At 47.0% G+C, this 21181-nt stretch overlaps 11 protein-coding genes across 14 annotated transcripts; 5 read left to right on the forward strand and 6 right to left on the reverse strand.

Annotated features, from left to right (window-relative positions):
• Positions 1 to 178: 178 nt before the first annotated feature.
• On the reverse strand, positions 179 to 3992 carry LOC108138783 (PHD finger protein 14). The gene is made up of 2 exons (XM_017261258.2): positions 1580 to 3992; positions 179 to 1139 (listed from the first exon to the last, which is right to left on the reverse strand). Exons 1-2 carry the CDS (start codon positions 3738 to 3740, stop codon positions 322 to 324), a joined length of 2979 nt encoding a protein of 992 aa, XP_017116747.1. The 5' UTR covers positions 3741 to 3992; the 3' UTR covers positions 179 to 321.
• Positions 3993 to 4108: 116 nt separating this feature from the next.
• On the reverse strand, positions 4109 to 5351 carry LOC108138787 (tRNA selenocysteine 1-associated protein 1). The gene is made up of 2 exons (XM_017261263.2): positions 5223 to 5351; positions 4109 to 5159 (listed from the first exon to the last, which is right to left on the reverse strand). The coding sequence occupies exons 1-2, from the start codon at positions 5256 to 5258 to the stop codon at positions 4185 to 4187; spliced, it is 1011 nt and encodes a 336-aa protein (XP_017116752.1). The 5' UTR covers positions 5259 to 5351; the 3' UTR covers positions 4109 to 4184.
• Positions 5352 to 5713: 362 nt separating this feature from the next.
• LOC108138791 (NADH dehydrogenase [ubiquinone] 1 alpha subcomplex subunit 2) lies at positions 5714 to 6254 on the forward strand. Its single transcript, XM_017261270.2, has 3 exons — positions 5714 to 5879; positions 5944 to 6050; positions 6103 to 6254. Exons 1-3 carry the CDS (start codon positions 5785 to 5787, stop codon positions 6183 to 6185), a joined length of 285 nt encoding a protein of 94 aa, XP_017116759.1. The 5' UTR covers positions 5714 to 5784; the 3' UTR covers positions 6186 to 6254.
• Positions 6225 to 7829, reverse strand: LOC108138788 (probable pseudouridine-5'-phosphatase). 2 transcript variants are annotated; one of them, XM_017261264.1, is made up of 4 exons: positions 7715 to 7829; positions 7406 to 7531; positions 6877 to 7095; positions 6225 to 6752 (listed from the first exon to the last, which is right to left on the reverse strand). In XM_017261264.1, exons 2-4 carry the CDS (start codon positions 7467 to 7469, stop codon positions 6340 to 6342), a joined length of 696 nt encoding a protein of 231 aa, XP_017116753.1. In that variant the 5' UTR covers positions 7470 to 7531; positions 7715 to 7829; the 3' UTR covers positions 6225 to 6339. The 2 variants fall into 2 exon arrangements, with proteins under 2 accessions (XP_017116753.1, XP_017116754.1); XM_017261265.2 differs by lacking the exon at positions 6877 to 7095 and adding an exon at positions 7134 to 7352 and having other exon boundaries at positions 7717 to 7808.
• Positions 7830 to 8300: 471 nt separating this feature from the next.
• LOC108138789 (60S ribosomal protein L27a) lies at positions 8301 to 9442 on the reverse strand. Its single transcript, XM_017261266.2, has 4 exons — positions 9374 to 9442; positions 8829 to 9146; positions 8480 to 8614; positions 8301 to 8387 (listed from the first exon to the last, which is right to left on the reverse strand). Exons 1-3 carry the CDS (start codon positions 9374 to 9376, stop codon positions 8486 to 8488), a joined length of 450 nt encoding a protein of 149 aa, XP_017116755.1. The 5' UTR covers positions 9377 to 9442; the 3' UTR covers positions 8301 to 8387; positions 8480 to 8485.
• An 862-nt stretch (positions 9443 to 10304) lies between these two features.
• Positions 10305 to 10960, reverse strand: LOC108138790 (39S ribosomal protein L27, mitochondrial). 2 transcript variants are annotated; one of them, XM_017261268.2, is made up of 3 exons: positions 10824 to 10960; positions 10609 to 10772; positions 10305 to 10542 (listed from the first exon to the last, which is right to left on the reverse strand). In XM_017261268.2, the coding sequence occupies exons 1-3, from the start codon at positions 10885 to 10887 to the stop codon at positions 10489 to 10491; spliced, it is 282 nt and encodes a 93-aa protein (XP_017116757.1). In that variant the 5' UTR covers positions 10888 to 10960; the 3' UTR covers positions 10305 to 10488. The 2 variants fall into 2 exon arrangements, with proteins under 2 accessions (XP_017116757.1, XP_017116756.1); XM_017261267.2 differs by having other exon boundaries at positions 10305 to 10546.
• Positions 10961 to 11253: 293 nt separating this feature from the next.
• LOC108138784 lies at positions 11254 to 13186 on the forward strand. Its single transcript, XM_017261259.2, has 2 exons — positions 11254 to 11500; positions 11555 to 13186. Exons 1-2 carry the CDS (start codon positions 11345 to 11347, stop codon positions 12932 to 12934), a joined length of 1536 nt encoding a protein of 511 aa, XP_017116748.1. The 5' UTR covers positions 11254 to 11344; the 3' UTR covers positions 12935 to 13186.
• Positions 13131 to 14387, reverse strand: LOC108138786. Its single transcript, XM_017261262.2, has 2 exons — positions 13990 to 14387; positions 13131 to 13933 (listed from the first exon to the last, which is right to left on the reverse strand). Exons 1-2 carry the CDS (start codon positions 14315 to 14317, stop codon positions 13194 to 13196), a joined length of 1068 nt encoding a protein of 355 aa, XP_017116751.1. The 5' UTR covers positions 14318 to 14387; the 3' UTR covers positions 13131 to 13193.
• A 428-nt stretch (positions 14388 to 14815) lies between these two features.
• On the forward strand, positions 14816 to 16435 carry LOC108138785 (zinc finger protein 771-like). Its single transcript, XM_017261260.2, has 2 exons — positions 14816 to 14834; positions 14896 to 16435. The coding sequence occupies exon 2, from the start codon at positions 14901 to 14903 to the stop codon at positions 16254 to 16256; it is 1356 nt and encodes a 451-aa protein (XP_017116749.1). The 5' UTR covers positions 14816 to 14834; positions 14896 to 14900; the 3' UTR covers positions 16257 to 16435.
• A 91-nt stretch (positions 16436 to 16526) lies between these two features.
• LOC108138672 (zinc finger protein 239-like) lies at positions 16527 to 17929 on the forward strand. 2 transcript variants are annotated; one of them, XM_017261015.2, is made up of 2 exons: positions 16527 to 16609; positions 16658 to 17929. In XM_017261015.2, the coding sequence occupies exon 2, from the start codon at positions 16666 to 16668 to the stop codon at positions 17776 to 17778; it is 1113 nt and encodes a 370-aa protein (XP_017116504.1). In that variant the 5' UTR covers positions 16527 to 16609; positions 16658 to 16665; the 3' UTR covers positions 17779 to 17929. The 2 variants fall into 2 exon arrangements, with proteins under 2 accessions (XP_017116504.1, XP_017116505.1); XM_017261016.2 differs by having other exon boundaries at positions 16579 to 16609; positions 16661 to 17929.
• Positions 17930 to 18284: 355 nt separating this feature from the next.
• On the forward strand, positions 18285 to 21175 carry LOC108138831 (polyphosphoinositide phosphatase). Its single transcript, XM_017261338.2, has 3 exons — positions 18285 to 18439; positions 18493 to 20116; positions 20174 to 21175. Exons 1-3 carry the CDS (start codon positions 18359 to 18361, stop codon positions 21043 to 21045), a joined length of 2577 nt encoding a protein of 858 aa, XP_017116827.1. The 5' UTR covers positions 18285 to 18358; the 3' UTR covers positions 21046 to 21175.
• Positions 21176 to 21181: the final 6 nt, after the last annotated feature.

The raw sequence follows: 21181 nt of genomic DNA on the forward strand, positions 1-21181 counted from the left end.
TATTGTTTCTAAAAACTTAAATTATAATTGCAATAGGCAAATAAATTGAAACATAAATTTCAAACAATTGTAAGACTTGACTTAAAAACTTTCTGATTCATAAGAAATAACTAAATCAATTTTGTATCAGGTCCCGCAAATTATATAGAACATATTTTGTAATTTTCCAATATTTCTAGTAGTTTAATTTTATTATATTTAAGATGTATAATTATTTTGTGTTATGTTCAATTTTATCTTTTGTAAATATCGCAAGGGCTATCAAGATATTTTGTCTCAAAATGGTAGAAAACCTAGGCTAAATAAAAATAGTGTTACATTCTATTTCTTGGGCAGTGCATCCTCGTCCGTGGGATCGCAGTCGGCGCAATGCCAGGAGTAGCCGCGTATCTTGGGCGACTTCTTGAGCGGCGGATCCAGGCAGGCGAAGTGGTAGTGCCGGTGGCACTCATCGCAGGTCACCACCTGGTTGGACTTGCCGGTCTGGCTGCACACACAGCAGCTGATCTCCACATTCGGCTTGGTGTTTGACACTCGGGGACGTCCCACGCGCGGCTTCCTGGGTGTTGTCTTTCGGGGGCTGACCTTTCGTTTGGGCGAGGGTGTAGCGATGGCGATGGCGGTAGCAGGAGTGACAGGGGCCTCCTTGGGCTCCCGCACCTTTTGCGGCGACGCTGCCGGCAGCACAATGGGCGCCAAGGCCTGCTCCGCACCCTGGACACTGTCCTCGACCGTTTCGACGGAGGTGGGACGCGAGGCCTCGTCCACGGAGCGCACCGCATTGGCCGGCACATAAAAGTACTGAGATTCTGGCGCATCCTCGCCTGGCAATCGCAAAGCCTTGAAGATGATCTTGATGGTGCTGCCCGAGGAGTTGGCCACGTTGTCCAGGTGACCCGACGACTCGTCGAGATGTGCCCGCTTTTTCCTCTTCCGCTTGTGTTCCTTGCCAATGGACTTCTCCGTGTCTGACGACAGGTTGTGCTTGTTCTTGTGCTTGTCCTTGCGCTTTCCCTTCCGGGATAGTTTTCCGCTAGAGTCGTCTATGGAGTCCTCACAGCCGGAAAGGTTCGAGGTGCTAGCATTGGGCTTGGGCAACGCAGGCGCAGTAGTAGCAGGCGCAGCGTTAACAGTAGGAACTGGCAAAAAAAGATCCATGAAATTAGTTTTTCGATTTAAAATAAGTAACTAACTAATACAAAAACTACAGAATACCCATGGTACTCACCAAGTTTTGACTAAATTTCTTAGTCAAAAACACACAAACATTCATATCTTGCATCGCTTAGTACCATATCATTTTTACAACGATCCATTTTTTTTTGTTTTCCATTAATTTGTAGTGCAACCCAAATAAATATAATTGTAAAGAAATTATAACAACAAATAAAAAAGTATAAAACATCAATTTTTGTAAATTCGCAAGCACATTGAACCAACATCTTTAAATTCTGGTAATACTTTCAAAGTAAAAAATTCACAGATTAACATGTTTAGGAACTAAAACAAAATACTCAAAATTAAGCTATATTTTCTTTGCAAGTATAGTGCAAAGCCGAATACTTCGCATCAAACTCACCATTAGTAGGTGTTTTATATGGCGACTGGAGTTTGGAACGTTTCGGCGACTTGGTCAGATCCTCAATGTCTTCTGGTGCAGTTGCCGGCAGGGATTTGTTCAGCGCCCGCTTGGCCGTCACCTCTTTGGGAGGACTAATGGCAGCGGCAACTGGCACATCGTCCAGCGAATATCGATCCACATAGACCAGGTGGCCATCCTTGTTGAAGCGAGTGCGGGACTTTCTTGGTCCCGAGGAGATCTCTGTGACGGCATCCGAACCGTCCGACTTGTCGCAGCACTCCGAGCACTGCCAGCCATACTGCTTGGATTTCTTTGGCGGACGCGTTAGCGGCGGATTAAGGCAACCCAAATGGTAGTGCAGGTTGCAGGTGTCGCACTTGACCAACAGGTGCTGATCCTTGCTCCGCTTGCAGATGCCGCAAGCCACAGAGGGGGCAGCATCCACGGCAGTCGATGAACTGCAATGCTTTCCCTGTTTCGCCTGAGTGCTGAGCATGCGCGAGGAGTCCAGTTTACTGCCGGGCGGACCCAGATGGCCCAGCGGAAAGCCCACGCCCATTTTCAGGGCAGCTGCTGTGGGCACCGAGATGGGTCGCTGGGGTGGAGTGGGCGTGCTGGTCTTGGGCGGAGCCTCTGGCAGTGGGCGGGCTATCAGATCCACGCTTGGTAAAGTCATATTGGGTGCAATTTGAGCCAGAGCTGCGTGCACACTCTTTATGCTGGCTAACAGGGAATCCTTGGTGGTCTTCACTGTCTTGCGCTCCTCCAAAGCCGAGTCGTACTGAGCCCTTAGTACGTCCTGATCCTTGGACAGGACGGCGTTGTGCGAGATGAGTTGCCGCTGCTGCTCGCGAAAGTCCTCCATGCGAACTATGCGGTCCATGTAGTAGGCAGTGAACTCAACACTGAAGGCTGGCGCAATGTGCCACTTTTTTCGGATGTCTGTCAGTGCGTTGATATGCGCCTCACGCTGCTCCAGATGCTGCACATCCACAGACATGATCTCCGCCTTGGCCAGTAGGCGACGACAGGCGGAGGCCGAGGTGGTTAGAAGACGAGACATTTTCTGAGTCGGCACCCACGGCGTCGGCTTGAGCTCCTTGTGCCGGGCATACTTGTGCTGGATTTTGAGAAGCTTGCGCTGAATACGCGCCTGGGCGGGATTCGGATGCGGGACCGAGGTTTCGGAATCGCCAGCAGTTGCCTCCTTTTCCCTGACCCGCTGCAACATGTTGAGCCGCAGGGTATGATAGTTGCGCCGTCGCTTCTTGATCATTTCCTTCTCGGAGTGAACCTTGCAGTGGGCGTAGAACGGATCGGCGGCATCGTCCTCGTGGTGGGCCTCGATGAGGAAGCCGGCCACCTGGGCGCAGGTCACGTGGAAGTAAGTCTTGCACATGCCCGCATCGCAGCCAATGCAAACTCCGGATCGGGCGAACAGGGCGTTCTCGCAGAGGGAGCACACCTTGGCGCCCCACTTGCTGTACTGCATCTCGAACAGCGTCACCGAGGACAGCTGCTCCACCTCGCCAAAGGCCACGCCGGGCACGTAGAGGGCGCATATGAGGTGCACCCACTTGCCCACGTCCGTCTCCTTGTAGATGCCGCCCTTGTTGGGGCACAGCTCGCAGTCGGGCTCCGAGACTCCGGCGCGGCAGGCCTCGCAGAACCACGGTTCCGTGGAGCAGGTGGAGTTGGTGCTGGAGATGCTCACGTTGTCACTGACGCCATAGCATCCCTCGTGCACCGAGACGCCGCAGGAGTCACACTCCACAATCTCGTTGACGTCGTCGCTGCGCTCACCCAGGCAGACGCAGCACATCCGTTTGGCCGGAGCACTGGACAGCTGGAGCGAGGGTCGAGCCGGGGCAGGTGCTCCTCCGTGGTCCACTCCGTTGATGCCGTTCTCCAGCGGCGGTGGCTCCGTTTCGGCCAGCAACTGGCGCAGCTGCAGCGTCGAGTCCTCGCTTTCCGCATCCGAATCCGACCCAGAATCAGAGCTGCTGCTCGCGTCGCTGCTGGCGTCGCCATCGCTCTCGTCCTTTGATCCGTCTGAGCAGTTGTCGATGTCCGGAAGGAAATCGCTGTCCGAAGAACTCTCGCCCAGGTCGAAATCGAGCAGGGCCTGTAGGGCCTTCGGCTGGCGTGCTCGCTTCATGATTCAGCAGCAATTCTCGAATTTATCCGAAATTATTTATTCTTTTTCTCACAAGAGGTGGTCAAGCGTAGAGGTGGTGAAACATCGATAGCCAACATCTGCAATCGATGTTTTAAAGATATCGTTTCTATCGATGTTTGGCAGAGATTATCGCTGCTTGTCCGTCTGTAACGATATTCTCTTGTTCTCTTCTCTTCTTGTTTTTAAATTATTAAAATGGATTATTATTAATTTAAATTAGAATTGTTACAACGTAACAAGACAAGACAAATTATATTAAAGAAATTTTTGCAAATCATGTGCAACATTTGTGCGGATTATTGTAAAAACATAATTGACTTGCCTAGGGTTAACATAGACTAAAAGGATTAATGCTAAGAGAGGCTTTTTATTTTCCCATGCTAACTTAACTAAATTATAGTAGGCACACTTCAGATCAGTGGCCTAAAAGACCTCCAGCTGCTCGATGGGCAGCCACTTGGAGCTCTCCAAAGCGTCGTACAGACGGCGATCCGCATCGATGGCCTCGCGATTGAGCTTGTCGGTGTCCAGGACGAATTTGTGCTCCACGAGGCCGTACTCCTCTTCAGCTCCGTTGGCGGCAGAGGCGATTTGCTGCTGCTGCTCATACTGGGCGCTGCGCTGGGCACTCCATGCTTCGGCGTGTTGTGCGAGGGTCTGCGGATTGGAGTGCGACTGCGACATTGCCTGCTGGTAGTAGGCAGCCGCATCTGTGATCGAGGGCCCCGCCTGCTCGTAGTAGCCTTGCCAGGCCTGGTATCCCTGCCAGTAGGTGCTGGTAGGGTCGTAATACTGCGAATAATCCGTTCCTCCAGTGGATGCACTGCTCCCGGAGCCACCATATCCATAGTTGGTGTTTCCCTCTCCCAAAGCAGCACCCAACTCAGACTTTGGCTTGGGCACAGCATTGCAGATCTTTATGGGCTTGCTGCCCAGTCCAATAAAGCCGTTCATGTCGTACAGCGCCGACTTCTGCTCATCCTCGATGCCAAACCGCACGAAGCCATAGCCCTTCGAGAAGCCCAGACTGTCCAGGATCACCTTGGCCGTCTTGATCGAGGTGAACTTGCTGGAGAAGACCTTGTACAGCTGGTAGTCGTCCACATCCGAGCTGAGATCGCCCACCCAAACGCTGAATTCGCGTTCGTTTCCGGGCAGCTTGTACGAATTGCTGGCCGAGTTGAGCCGGAATCGCACGATGGGATTGGTGCCGGGAATGGTCTTACCATTTAGCTTGTGCATCGCGTCCAGCGCATGGTCGTCGGATATGAAGTTGACGAAGCAGTAGCCGGCCGGTTCGCCGGTGTATTTGTTGCGCATCAGGCGCACCGTGGTAGGATCCTCGCCCATTTTCCGGAATGCGGCAATGATAAAGTTCTCCGTCATGTAGGACTCCAGCTGAAATGGTCGTTCTCGCAGTTTAATGATCATGTATCTTGGGTAATGCAGACTGCTACTCACGCTTCCCATCCACAGTTGACAATGTACGGACGCCATTTCTGCTAAAATTCGAATAAAACTCACTCTTTTGAAAAAAAATAGTTCAATGTGTTTACTAAAAACAGCTAGAGATGGAAGATGAGTACTGAGATCTGTGAAAAATATCGATACTAATCGATATAGTAATGTGCACTACATTTATACAGCCCTGGTTTCATTTAAGTTAAGCACCATGGTTTGAGTCTATGGTTTTTGTGCATTTCATGAGGTTGGGGTCTTTGCTAAACATTAGTTAATTTTAAAAAATAGTTTAAAACGGACAGTTTATTAAAAGAATTAATTTTAGAATGTTTAACCTTTTGAAATTAAAAGGGTTTATGACAAAAACATTTTTTGAAATCAAGTTCCTAGCAAAAGCACCTACTAGATCACAAGTTGTAATCCAGAAACGATTTATTTAACCTTTTTTAAAAAACAATAATACCAATATATAATCAAAGGATATTTGACAACCCTATACAGTAACGACATTTACGATCAGTTCATTTTTTATCATTTCAACACCGCAGCAGTTTTGCCCAAAATGCGTATTACTCTTTCCAGGTTGGCCAGCTTTACTCCAAAACTAAAGGAGTTGCGGATCATACTTGGAAGCGGAGATGCTTCCAAGGGAGCCAGGTAATAAATCGCCGTTTACCCCATTTTAATTATATAATTTACCCCCAACAATATTGCTTTTCAGGGAGTTCGTCCAAAGATTCTATCCGAATCTGAAGAAAAACAATCCCGACCTGCCGATCCTGGTGCGCGAATGCTCCGGCGTCAAGCCCCGACTTTATGCCCGATATGGTGAGTAGATCAATAAATATACGCTACCTATCTTCATTGTATTCTCCACCAGACAACGGCAAGGAGGTTTCTCTTTCCCTGGCCAACCAGGAAGCTCCCGACATACACAAAAACCTGGAGGCAGTTGGAAACTAGCAATAGAACTAATCTAAATTGAAGCAATAAACCAAAGACTATATGCACAAATACGTGTATATTAAGTAACACATTAATCTTAACAACGTTTGCTTGGTAGGTACATCAAATTCCAATTATAGCGTCGCCAGGCTACAAAAAATTAAGCTCAATTTTATTCCCTGAATGGGGGCAGTCCGAACTGCTCTGGCTTGAAGTCCGCCAGGGACCCCAGGACCTGTGTGGCATGGGAGGTTTTCTCCTCGGACAGCCGTGGATCCGGCACCATGACCACCTGCATTCCGGCACTATTCGCTGCCGTCACGCCATTTGGAGAGTCCTCGAAGACCAGACAGTCGGCGGCTGCCGGTGGCACTCCAAACCTGGAGGCGGCCACCAGGAAAATATCCGGAGCAGGCTTCCCGTTGGCCACCTCCTTGTCCGTAGAGCCGCACACCTTGTGGTCGAACAGGCCGAACAGCTCCCGATGCTGGTTGGTCTTCAGCTCGACCATGTCGGCACCGGAACTGGTGGCCAGACAAAATGGCACCTTGCTGGCGTGCAGGTGACGCAGCAGCCGCTCAGCACCTAAAATGGTCGGAAATATTCGATTAATAACTTGATTTGGGTAGTACAATAAAATATGATAGGAAATGCGGTAGTATTTATAGGGAAAAAAGCCTCTTTTATGTTCTGGTGTCGTAGTGCTAACCTTCCAGCAGGGGAACATTGTGGAGCCGCTCGTGGCACATCTTCGTGTATCGCTTGAGGAAGTCTGTCCGCGAGATGGGCAACTGGCACTCGGTGATGGCTATCTCCGCCGAGCGCTGCTCCGTGGTGCCCATGACCCGGAATCGCACCGCCTCCGGATAGGGGCGGCCGAAGGAGGCGGCTATTTGCCGGGTGACCTCCTCGTATATCCGCTCCGTGTCTGAAACGTGACGGCAAAGCGAGAACGGGGATTAGTACCTGGCATCAACTGGGCGTTCCGCATCAGTTTCTCTGCGTTGGCTCGCTGCTGCCGGGCGTACTCCTCCCACGAAATGGGCAGCTCGAAGTGCTCGACCATGAACCTGGAAAGCGGCTCCGTCTGGAGGCCCATGACACGTTCCTTCACCTCGAATGGATAGGCCTTGCCGTAGGGCTCGAGGATCATTTCCGTGGCCACCGTATAGAGTCGTTCGGTGTCTGTTCGGCAAACAGTTAACATATAAGGCAGGCTGAGGCAGGCGAACACTCACCCAGCAGCAATCCATCCATGTCGAAGATGCAGTGCGTCACCTTGCGCAGTACTTTGTTGGCCATCGCAGCGCAGTGGATTCCCTCTCAGTTATGTAATAGTGCAGAATAGGTGGGCAAGGTCGCGGCTGTAACACAGAGGTCATAATTAGTTACCATTTGAGCTGGAACCTCCCCCGCCCACAGTGGCATCCTCCCACTTCCTGTTTTCATTGCCTCTTGTTCGGTCATGTCCTTGACCCAAGGTCGTCGCATCCCCCAAAGCCAGGTCACCGATAAGGGTTGACTGTAAACATTCGGCCTTGACCTACACGTAATATTCTTCCGCCTGTTGTAATCGTTGCGAATAGTATTTTTCCGCTTCCGAATTTTTCCGCGAGCTTTCTGGTTGCGAATGTGACCGCCGTTGGTTAGGCAAAAAAAGTAAGCTGTAAAAATCGTGCTAAAAAAGGAATGCGCTCATTGTAGCCCCATAGACTTTCACCGACGAGTTCATACCCTTTTTGAATTTTCAGTTCTCTACAAACTAGAGGATAGACAATATAACTTGTGGTAATAATAAAATCATCATCTTCAAATCGACTCCAATCATACTATTTCCAATAGTGGGTAAACATACTACAGTAACTTTGTTTTTGTAGCTAAAATCTGCAATATGTTTACTACAGTATCCTGAAGTTCTACTGGTTTAATTGGAAATGTAGTAATTATATATTTCAAGATTCCAGATCTCCAAATTCCTTTTTTCAGGGCATTTTCCATGTATTTTTCCTTAATTATAATTAGCTAGTGATTTGTTTGTTATTAAGGTATCTGCTTAATATTCAGTAAAAAAATAAAACAAATCACGCCCAAAAGCCTTCAGTAAACAGAAAATTTTTTAGGAATAGCAGATACTTGTTTTTCTTTTAAATTTATTAAAAAACAAATACATTTTTGATGGTCAAATGTAGTCCACGTGCCTTTTTTCTGTAGAAGAGGAATCTGCAAGAGAAACACAAGCAATTAGGCATTTAAAAAGGTAAAACTTTTATTTTAGATAACGAAAAACAATCCTGCTTAGAACACAATCTTACCTTAACTTAGGCGCTCAGCAAGCACACACCACCGGCCTTCTTGATCTTATCCTCAGCCTTCTTGGAGAAGTACTTGGCCTTCACGATGACGGGGCGGGCGGGCAGATGACCACGGCCCAGCAGCTTGTAGTAGCCCTGTGGGATGAAATTTGTTTTAATTATGGGTCACAGGAGGGGGAAAGCACTGCATCCAATGTTTCTGCTGGCTGACTTTGATCTGAAAGGCTTTTCTCTACACGGGGAGAGCAATTGTACGGTCGCATTCTGTCCGCCCATCGCCTTGGGTGTCTCTTCATATTCAAAGCAGCAGCAGCACAAAACGGGGTGCCAAATCCAGTAAAACACTTACGAATTTAACCAAGTCGATGACGGGAGCCTTGGTGCTCTTCTCCTTCTCCAACTCGGCGAACTTCTCGGCTCCGACGAGGGACCAGAGCTTGTCCAGGTTGATCTCGGGCCTGAACTTGTGCTGGCGGCGCAGATGGAAGTTCCTCATGCCGACCTTGCCGAAGTAACCAGGATGGTATTTGTCGAAGTTGATACGGTGGTGGTGCATGCCACCAGCGTTACCGCGACCTCCGGGATGCTTGCGGTGCTTGCCGATACGGCCGTGACCGTGGCTCACATGACCACGCAGCTTCCTGGTCTTCTTCCGCTTGATATTCGACTGCAAAACAGAACAGAAACGTGTTTTCATTTACCATTTCTGCACACACGTGCTGGAGGTTATGTTTACGTGCGGCATTCGCTCCAGCCGTTTTTGCTCACTTTCTCATTGCAGTCGGTGGGCAGGCGAACTGGGCCACCTTTAGTTAACTTTTTCTTTCATCTTGCATCGTTTACCTGCCCACAAACCACATTTTAAGTGCACCACATTTACCGACGTCCACTCACCATCTTTAAAATTTTTGGAAAGAAAGAAGCGAAGTTGGCTGCGCTTCAGCCAGTGTGACCCCAGCTGAAACTCACAAATGTACCTAAATATGACATTAGTGCAGGTTCAAACCACTTTACAAATCATAGCTAATTATTGGGTGCGTTCAGCACATTGATTTGATAACTTATAAATTTATAATTCTAACGATTTTTTAAGCGTTAAGAAATATATAAATTTACAAATTGACAAATTTAATTTACACAAATAACCAAAATAACAACTCCACGTCACCGGACGCAGATGTGTAAATTAAATTTGTTCTGAAGACGGTTGCCGAAGAGCAACCGAAATATATTGACAAATAACCAAAATTGAAATAATTTTGTGTTTTTTCAACAGTTAACAACTCCACGTCACCGGACGCAGACGTGTAAATTAAATTTGTCCTGAAGACGGTTGCCGAAGAGCAACCGAAATACATTGACCAAAATTGAAATAACAACATCCTGACCTCGAGCCGGCTAACAATTAATATTATGATAAATATGTTTAAAAGCATAGAAGCTATGATGTCTTGCAACTCAATTATTCGATAGTTCCCATGCCAGCTATAAGATATCGTTTTCATAATTCTGAGCTGTCAAATTATTAATAAATCAAAAAGAATTTTTAAAAAAATTACAAAATAGAAAACTTACATTTAAAAATAAAAAATGTTTATTTAAATTTTTATTGTTTTCATGGGAGCTATGTGATATAGTCTTCCGATTTTGGTAGAATTTAAACCGTAATTCTGAAATTATTTGATGCTGATCAAGAATATAAAGATGTCCCAAATGAAAATTGGTGTCATAACCGCATAACCAGACGTGAAATGGTTGAAAACATTACTAAATTGTCGTGCTGTTAAGCATTCGAAAACATGGTTTATAACTCCACTACATTTTGTTCGATTTCAAAATAGATATGATTTAATATTTAACAACTTAGATCTCCTCAACTAGCCGAAATCGCTGATGCTGATTTTCGGGTATAACATTAAAAAACTTCTTATATATGGTTTGGTCCTGGCGACCGGCGTAGTTGCGCTGGATCCAGGTGTGATCCCAGTTGGGATCGATCGGCTCGCAGGTCACATAAACCTTGCCGTGCTCCATGGCGAAAAGGGTTCCATTGCGACCAAAGCCCACCTAACATGAATATTATAGAAAGGAAAATTAGAACATATCCAATTTCTCCATACGCGACTCACATTCAGTCCCGGATGGAAGCGCGTGGTGAGCTGGGTGGCCAATATGGTGCCCTCGGAGACATGGTGTCCATCCTGGACGCGCCATCCTCGATGTTTTGGCCGGGCATGACCCTTCTTGTTCCGAGTACTGCCGCCGGTTTTCTTACTGGCATTGCGCACAGTGGCTAGAATCGAAAGCCATTAGATTCTATCACCCATTGAGGACAAATTCTTACTCATTAGTGGCTGATCCGGCTTCAGGCACTGAAGTGTGAGCTTTTGCATTATGTTAAACGACATTTTATAGGTTTTATTCTAATAACGAGGTTTGTTTATGCAATTCCCAAAATATAAAGTCAAGTGTGGCCAGCTCAAGTGGAGCTTAAAATCAACAAGAACTGTTAGCTAGCGCTGCTAACTCGTCTTTAAGAAATAATAGCTAAGTTTAATAGCTTCTTCTTTATGGTTCTTTAATTTGAAAAATATACATATGTGAAAATATATATATTTATTAATTTGTTTAATTTATACTTTTTTTCTTCTTAGAACAATATGTTTTTCTTTAACTAAAGAAACTTAAGCTAAACTTTACTTATAAAATGTAGCTATCGAATAGCTGGCCAAGCAACTCTATTGTTAACAAGGGTGGACTGTGGAATTTTGCACCTTCTTCGGAAGAGCCACACTTGCCGGCGTCAAAAATTGTAATTATTTGTTTTTTCCGTCATTAGCATTAAGTTTAAAGTTTAAAATTAGTATGACGACGTGGGGCAATATCTGCCGCATCTGCAGCAGCCCCGCAGAGTATGAGATTTTTGCCAAGATTCCCATTTACTTGCACGGCTCCACAAACGAGTTCCTTAACTGGCAGAAGCCTATAAACATAATGCTCGAGGAGACGACAGGCCTGAAAGTGAGTGTTTTCCTTGTCTGGTATCAATATATACAGTTCTCCCACTTCACGTAGAATTCGGCGGATGACGGCCTGCCGCGCCACATATGTGCTCCATGCGTCTCGTATCTTAAGCACGCCGTCACATTCCGGGAGCAGTGCATCAAAAATGCCCTCAGTCTGAAGCTGGCCGAGCTCTACCAGCAGAAGAGGGTCAACATCTCTGATGCGAACAAGATGGACAAGGAGAGTGCCCTCTTCACGGCAGAGGATCTGCGCTATGTGGAGCAGCGACCCGTGCACAATCTGCTGCTGAATAATAGCTCCAAGGTGGATGCCTCCAAGGACAAGGTGCACAAAAGGCTGCTAAACCAGACGGCTCCCCAACTGGACGGCAGTTCTGAGCAGAGGATCCAGTACCTCAACGTGCTGTTCAACAAGCAGCAGCACCATCACAATACCTTGCCAAGACATTCCCAAGATGCGGAACTGCCCACGGGCAGTGGACAAAACGAGAACGAGGATGATGACTATGCGGTGGCCAGTTCCAGTGACGACAACGAGGAGGCCGCCCTGCTGCGCAAGCACAAGAACTGCTACAACTACAGCGAGACCAATTTCGAGGAGGACGATCCCATGGAGCAGGACCAGCTGCAACTGCGTGACATCAAGGTAAACATACCGGAGCCCATGTGGAAGGAGCGCAAGTGTCCGGCCTGCTCCAAGCGCTTCATGTTCGAGGACTCGCAGCAGTCACATCTGGACAACTGCGTCGAGTACCAGTTCGTCACTTTTGTCGCCGAGGTGACCAAACTGCTGGAGATTAGACGGCAAAAGATGGTTTCACCTCACGAGTTTATCCGCCGCATGATATTCGCCCTGCACAAAACCTGCACCTGGCTGCAGGAACATTCCATAGACTCGCTTCTAGCCGAGAAGCTTAACCAGGTTAAGGTCTCCAATGGCGAGAAGACGGCTGAGGCGACAATTCCCGCAGAGATTCCCGAAACCCGTCCGGTGGAGGAACAGTCCTTTGCCTTGTTTGACTTTGTGAGCGGTACGACAACTCCGATCACAGAGGAGAATAATCTGTTGTACGCCATTGCGCGCTCAGAGAGCCGCAACTCGCAGTGCACACCCACGGTGAAGAAACCCATTCCCATTCGCGGAGTGGCCGCAGGCCCATCGCTGGGCTTGGGAATTGGATTGGACAAGCACAAGGAGCGGGCTACGTTCCTGGAGAAACTGCAACGGGCTGTAGTCTCTCCCGGCACGGTCAACTCCCAGGGACAAGCCCCCATATTCTCAGCGCGTTGCGGGCACTGCAATTTAGTATTTGACTCGGTCTCCGACCTGGAGAACCACAATCACAATGCCCACAGGGGCAACGAACTGAACGCTGACGACGAAGCCAAGCGGCGTCACATAATCGCCCTCTTCGAAGATGACATCTAAGTTTACCAAAAAACTATTTTGATGCATTGTGGCTGTATATGTTCTTCGACTTTATAATCTCGTCCGCCACTTAGCGTCTCTGTTTTTGTCACATTTTTTTTGTTGATTATGTAAACTAATTTATTTTATTTTGTTTTTTACCAGCATAACCGTAAACATGTTTGTTTCACATTTACAAAGACTCAAAGCCAGTGGCTTGAATTCTATAGGTATATTCAGACCAATAAAGAGATTTGCAAGACTTGTCCTTAATCGTATCCTATGCGTATATTTGCAAGTTATCTAATAGCAGGTTGGAGTCCAAGATGTTTAATTGCAGGAAATTCCTGAGCAACCGCATCAAGTCCATGTTGAGTTGGGAGTCTCGCAAAGCGAAAAGCTGATTTAGGGCTTTTATAAAATTCTGCGGGTCTGCCAGTCTCCCTATTAGTTTTGGGTTACCCATGGCCACCAGATTGGCCATTACACGCACTCCGTAAATAATGTAAAAACTTTCTACTGGAGAGGATAGGGTGTTCTCAAAGAAGTGCAACAGGCATTCGGCTTGTGGAACACCTAGTTCATGATCCTGTCCAACAATGTCCAGTTGGTGGATAATGTACATAAAGTACTCGCTGCCGGAATCCTTGGGGTTTACATCGTGCAAATTTTTTGCAATGTAGCTACGATCTTCGGCGCTCACATGGTGCAGGCAATGGGTAGCCACCAGGAAGAGACATATGCCTGCGTCCTCTTGGCAACCATTGGGATCGCTGTAAAGTCTCCAACATTTGGGCACAAGTTGCATTTGAAGCAATATCCTGCCAGCCTTGTCACAGGTGGCCAGAATGTTGGCCAGAGTCCACAGGCAGCTGCGCTTAAGGCGCTCCTCCTTGCCATCCAAATACGTGACCATGTAGCTTCCCGCCAAACTGGCGATCTTCTCGGAGACATGGGCATCGCCAAGAGAAAGATTACACAGGCACTCGACGGCATCGATCTGCCGCTGAATGTGGGGTCCTATAAACATTCTTTCATAAGTAAGCAATATAAATTCAAAGGGATCAAATGCATACCGGTTAGTTCTTTAACCAGGACCTGAATGGCACCAGGAATGGCAGCAAACGCGTTGATGTTGTCGTTGCCCTGCAGAAAGGCCAGGGAAAGGCGGCACAGATCCTCGGAGGTGGCATGCTTGCGTCGCTTAATCCTACCGGCCAGTCCAAGAACGTCCTTGGTGTCCAGGCTTTCTAATGCAGCCACTTCCTTCTTAACCTGTCCTAAACCGATACGCAACGAGTCCTTTGCCTTTATGCGGCACTCTTGACGCTGGTCTCGAGCATATTCCCGAATTTTGCTGCGTAGGACGGAATTCTCTAGACGAGGATTCGGATTGGAGGCCATTTATTTTATAGATTCCTTTGCACATATAAATGAACTCCAAAATCGATTGGTCTAATGTATCGAAATAAATAACAGTTTGTTTATGCGATTAACAGCACTAAACACAGGGTAGCAGTGCACTTTTGCCACTGTTATAAATATCATTATTAGACTATTTTACTATTTTTGTTAAGTTTTATATATGCAGTTTTTAGACAATGAAGATACTTGATAAACATATTCGATGAAACGCCAGAAGAGGATTTGGTTTCCCATTACATTGGCATTAAAGGGAAACCACGATTTTGTACTTTTGAGTAAGTAAAAAATTACCAAGGTACATAAGAAGTTTATAAGTTTTAACCTTACAAGTAACTTAATTAGCTTGAGCGAAAAGTCGAATAAAAAATAAGGTATTTGAAACCTGTAAAATATGAATATCGATTACACTTAGCTTAACAGCTATTTGAGCTTATCACAGGGCGACTAGTGCACTTCTGGCTTTTCTCAGCTGTTAAAATTGTAAACAAAACAATAGGTGATTTTTGATTTTTTTTTTTTTTTAAATTACGGATGTAGTTTTATTAACAAAATTTAAGGCAAGATGACAGTGTGTCGGATTTGCAGTCTTAGACGAAGATCCATGATAAACATTTTCGATGGAACGGCAGAAGTGGGATTTTGTATTGTGGATGTGGTTTCCAACTTAACTGGCTTAGAAATTAGACGAGGAGATTCACTTCCTGAAACCATTTGCTTTATGTGCCTGGAAAATGCGCGGAATTCCTTTGGGATAAGTCAAGCCTGTGAGGGCAATGATCCGCTCCATATTGGAAAAGAAGTCTTCGAAATCACAGAATTCCACGACGAGGAAAAGCTTCTACCAGATGAAGTCCATGAAATTTCAGACTACCCGGTGAAGAAGGAAGTCCTTGAGGATGAATTACTGGAGGAGGAAGTTTGCAAAATACAAGACTGCGAGAGGGATGAATCAAATGGTGACGAGCAAACCCATGTCCAAGTGAAAATAGAAAATACCAAATGGGAGGAGTCAATTATGGACAGGATCCAGCCGTATAATGTTGAAATAAAGAACGAGCAAATCGACGATGAGTTGATCAAAGAATCGTCCCGTATTATTGATCCACCAACCTGCCAAGTGAAAAACGAGCCAATTGAAGATGACCTATTTGAGGAAGAGATGTGCACGATGACAGTTGAGCAGCCAAAAGTCCCAGAGTCTTGTTTTTCTCCATCAGATTTAAAGAAAAATAGTCGGGTTTACAAAAAACCCTTCAAATGCGACCTTTGCGAGAGGGTTTTTGCAACACAAACTGCTCTGGAGTCGCACGGCCGGACTCATGAGAAGCAACCGCACAGCTGTTGTCAATGCCCAAAATATTTTTCAGAAGAATCGCTTCTGAAAGAGCACATCCTGACCCACAGGAGACCGCACAAGTGCTGCCACTGCCCGAAGTCCTTTCTGACGGCCTACGACCTTAAGAGACACACCAGGATCCACACTGGCGAACGACCGTACAGCTGTGACCATTGCCCGAAAAGATTTTCGGACAGGACTTCTTTGACGTCGCATGTAAGGACTCACAAGGGGGAGCGGCCCTACAAATGCTCCGAATGCGCGATGTCCTTCACGCAGCAGTGCAATCTTCAAAGACACATTCGTTGTCACACGGGAGAAAGACCTTTCAAGTGTCCCTACTGCCCCAAGACCTTCACGCAACAGTCCAATCTGGGCCTGCACATGCGGGCTCACTCCGGAGAACGATTCGATTGCTCCCTGTGCTCCAAGTCTTTTGCCTATAAGAACGATTTGAAACGCCACATACGCACTCACACGGAGGAGAGTTTGAGGTGTTCCCTGTGCCCAAAATTGTTTGCCACCAAGTGGAGTCTTAAGAAGCACTTTCATACCCACAAGGAAAAAATTATTTCCACATAGGGACGATTGCACGTTCATCAAATCGATGATATAGCAAATTATTATATTACAAATAAAATTGTATAGTTTTCCTGGAGAGTTATATGTTTTAGCCTGTAAATAAGAAATTTTGGTTTATATTTTTTTAACGTCTTAAGCCAAGAATGATTTAACGTATTATTACTAAAAATAAACTACTAAATAAACGCATAATAAATATTAATAAATAATTCTTTTAAATAATTCAAATACGATACCGATTACATATCGATTGGGCACAACACAGGGTGACTAGTGCAACGTGCACTAAATAAACAATCTTTTAATAGGAGGTTTTTGACACTTTGTATACAAAACAACAGAAGAGCGGAGATGTAAGAATACTTCTGTGATTTGTTTCGATTACTTATCAATACGCTCAGTAGGAGACATGGAGCCAATCTGTCGTGTTTGCCTGGGAAGATCCGAGGGCTTGGTGAACATATTTGATGCCAGACGAAAGACCAGAGTTTCAATCGCCGAGATGATCGAGCTATGTACCGACTTTGAAGTCAGACGAGGAGATCGCTTTCCGGAAACCATCTGTCCGGCGTGCTTGGAGGATGCCAAGAATGCATTTGCTTTACGGCAAACCTGCGAGAGGAGCCACCAGTTCTACTGCCAGGTCCGTGATGAAGGTATTGAGGAGGCCCTATGCGCGTTGCTCGAAGAAGAGGATTGGGAGTTTTCGGCAGATGAAGACAACTGGAATGAAGCTGCCACCGAAGACGAGGACGGGGATGATAATGATGATGATGATAATGATGATGATGATAATGATGACATCGATGACGATAGTGTTAAACCTAATATGAAAGTCGACACTAAGGATGTTACATTTGAATGTCGAGAGTGCTCGAAGAGATACCAGCGAAGGGGCGCCTGGATAAGCCACATGAGAACCCATTTGGATGGGCAGTCATTTCCTTGCCATTACTGTTCAAAGAACTTTAATTTAAAGGCCTCTCTGGATGCGCACATTAAAAGCCACAACGCAGAAAAACCCTACGAGTGTTCCCACTGCTCAAAGTCCTTTGCGCAGCAGTCCACTCTGCAATCGCACGAAAGGACTCACACTGGCGAACGCCCCTTCAAGTGTTCCCAGTGCGGCAAGAACTTTATTAAATCCTCAGATCTTCAACGACACTTTCGCACACATATAGGGGAACGGCCCCACAAGTGCTCGAAGTGCTCGAAAACCTTTACCAGAAAATTTCACCTCAAGAACCATTTTCGATCTCACACGGGTGAACGACCCTATAAGTGTCCCCACTGTTCAACTGCCTTCAGCTTAAAGCAGCATCTCAAGGAACACATTCGCATTCACTCGGGCGAACGTCCGTTTAAGTGTTCCCAGTGCTCCAAGTCCTTTCGTCTCGGGACCATCCTAAGAGAACACAAGCTCGTGCACAGTAAAGAAAGGTCCTTCCAATGCCCCCATTGTCCTAGTGCCTTTAAACAAAGAAAAACTCTTGGAAGACACATTCTTCGGCGTCATGAATAAATGTTAGCTTAAAATGGTCCAAAGTGTCTTTTAAAGATCATAATTTTTTATAAATTAACTTTATATTACTATTTAAAATTCAACGTTTTGAATTCTTAGGTGTAATTATAGGACTAGAAAGAGTTTTTTGAAAATATATGTTTCTTAAATATGTACCTATGTTTGATATATGACATATAAGCTTATGGTTCCAAGTTTACTTGAAAGGTCACTTACACTTATAAAAAAAAGTCTCAAGCTGCCAAATTTTTGTCTTACCAAAGATCTATATAAAGATTTATAAGTTTTTTAAACGGGATTAAAACAACTGGTTTTATTATGTATAATATTTACATAGTTTTTAAATCAAAGGCAAAACTATTTCCTCGTATCAAAATATTTTCAATAAAAAGAAGTTCTGATAAATAAAATAAAAGTTCAAATTTGTCTATCATTCAAGTATGAAACAAATGTCCGCTCTCACGTTGTCATCACTAGCGGTTGCTCCCATCTCTAATGCCAGTTGGTCAGCTGATGAATGTTTGTGTGGGAGCGGCCTACGGAATTCTAGCCAAACAAAGCAACGGAAAAGCCAACTAAGATGAGCAATGATAACCCGAATATAGTATTCAATCCCCTGATCAGCTGCATCCAGAAGGTTGTGCTCTACGAGACGCGAGCGGTGAGTAATCCCCGCCAGCAGAGCTTTCCCCTGACTAATTTTGTGGATTGCAGCGACTTTATTTGGTGGGCAGCAACAACCGGGAGACCCGATTCCGTCTGCTCACCATAGACCGATTGGCCCACAACCGACTGAGCATCGAGGAGAATGCCAACGAATTCAACAGCCTGGAGATCCGGCGCTTTGTGGCCTCCCTCACAGGTTCACCCAAGGTGACATCCGCCTACGGAGTCCTGGGATTCGTGCGCTTCCTCGAGGGCTACTACTTGCTGCTGGTGACGAAGCGCAAGTGCTGTGCCCACATCGGCCGCCACCTGGTCTACACCATCAAGGACACGGTGATGGTGCGCGTGAACGAGGTGACCTCCCAGCGACCACCGCATCCGCATGAGGATCGCTACAAGCGGATGTTCCAGAACATCGATCTGCGCAGCAACTTCTATTTCTCCTACTCTTATGATCTGACACGTACGCTGCAGTACAATGAGTCGGCTCCTCGCTTCGTGGGCGCCAAGGTGGACTTGGATAGGGATGAACCTCTTCCGGACTGGAACTCACTGACCAACAACGTGGCCAAGGCCCACGAGCGGGTGGATTACGCCTTTCGTAGCGATTCACGCAAGCGTTTCGTGTGGAACGCCTACCTGCTGCAGCCCATGGAGGGCATCATGCTGAAGGACTGGCTGCTGGAGGTCACACATGGCTTTGTCAGTCAATCCTGCATCAGCATCTTCGGGCGGCACGTTAACGTCTGCCTGGTGGCCCGACGCAGTTCCCGCTTTGCCGGCACACGGTTCCTAAAGCGCGGAGCTAACTTTCAAGGCGACGTGGCCAACGAAGTGGAGACGGAGCAGATCGTCAGCGATGGGCAAAGGATGTGCGCGTTTACCCAGATGCGGGGCTCCATTCCGTCGCACTGGTCTCAGGATATCAGTAAGATGGTGCCCAAACCGCAGATTCAGCTGGACATATGCGATCCATATGCACAGACGCCATCGCTCCACTTCGAACGCCTGCTCTTTCACTACGGCGCACCGCTAATAATGCTGAATCTGGTAAAGAAGCGGGAGCGGCGCAAGCACGAGTCGATCATCTCCAAGGAACTGGAGTACAGCATTCGCTATCTCAACCAGTTCCTGCCGCCGGCCCACCGCATGAAGCACATCCACTTCGACATGGCGCGGCAGAGTCGCCTGAGTGGCGGTAATGTCATGGACCAACTGGCCATACACGCGGAAAGCATTGTCCAGATGACGGGCATGTTCTTCAAGGCGGCCGGCAGTGAGCCGGGCTTGCAGACCGGGATCGTGCGGACCAACTGTGTGGACTGCCTGGATCGCACCAATTCTGCGCAGTTTGCCATTGGAAAGTGCGCTTTGGGTCATCAACTGGAGCGTCTGGGCTTTGTCAAGTCCGCCAAGCTGGAGTTCGACTCGGATTGCGTGACAATGCTGGAAAACCTTTATGAGGAGCACGGCGACACACTGGCCCTGCAGTACGGCGGCTCGCAACTGGTGCACAGGATCAAGACCTACCGGAAGACGGCTCCCTGGGGCTCTCAGGGCAGCGATGTGATGCAGACCCTCAGTCGCTACTACAGTAATACGTTCAGCGATACCGAAAAGCAGCATAGTATTAATCTATTTTTGGGCATTTACAAGCCCAGTCTTACTAAGCGTAAGTATTGTACTCCTTTGGTTGCTTCAAATTAATGAAGTGTTCCTTTTCCCTTAGAGGGTCAACCTATCTGGGAGCTGCAGACGGACTACGACATGCACAATACCTTCGTGCCCAGAACGGACAGCAAACCACTAACCGACTGGGTGCGCCACAAGGTTCGCGAGTGCCTGCCCCACTCGTGCGCCGACTCCAACAAACTGGTCAGGGAGCTGTTTCGTGTGCACAGCAGCGGCCTGGAAATGATCGATGCCTACTCCAACTACCACCAGTCGTTCAAGTGGACTGACCTCAGCGAGCACATCGCCTTCGAGATCAGTCAACTGGCACTGCGATATATGCCCACATTCCGCACGAACTACAGTCCATTCCAGCGGCAGATCCAGACCTCGCGAAAGGCCCGTCAGAATCCCTCGATGACCGGACAGAGTTCCACGGGTTCCATGAACAGCAACTCCTCCAGTTCCAGCGAGGGCGATGACAGCTCCAGCGATGAGGAATTGAGTGCTAGTTTTGCGGAGAAGGAGGCCAACCAGACAGAATCAACGGAGCCGGCCGCCCTTACGCTGGCTTCCGGACTGCCCTCGATGGAGGAAATCTACGGGGTCACCATCAGTCCGCCCTCCAAGCAGAGTATGGCCATATACAAGAAGTATGTCCAGATGGGCAAGCTGTCCAGTGGGGGCGCCAGACCCGCCCAGACAGCCGTAGCTCAGCGGGATCAGGAGCTGGCCAAGATCATGAGGGGCATCACGCTGCGTCCGCTCAGCGACTACGGCACTGACTCCTATCTCAGCGTGCGTCCGCCAGTCGTTCCTCGCCAGAGTCAGCTCATCTATGCCGAATACTGCCGCACTAGGAGCACCTTTAACGCCGTGCCCAAGTTGGAGGAATTCGATGTACTCTATCAATATGTGCAAAAGCTGTAGCTTAATCTTATTGATTTTTAATGTCATCAGTTCAGTTATATTTGTTTATTGTTCTCAACATGTATTAGAGATATTATTAAGTTTTATATATAAAATAAAACACCTCTTAAAGAGGTACAAAACTGTAAAAGTTTGA

This window comes from Drosophila elegans, unplaced genomic scaffold (assembly GCF_018152505.1).
Source record: "Drosophila elegans isolate 14027-0461.03 unplaced genomic scaffold, ASM1815250v1 contig_814, whole genome shotgun sequence".
NCBI lineage: Eukaryota > Metazoa > Arthropoda > Insecta > Diptera > Drosophilidae > Drosophila > Drosophila elegans.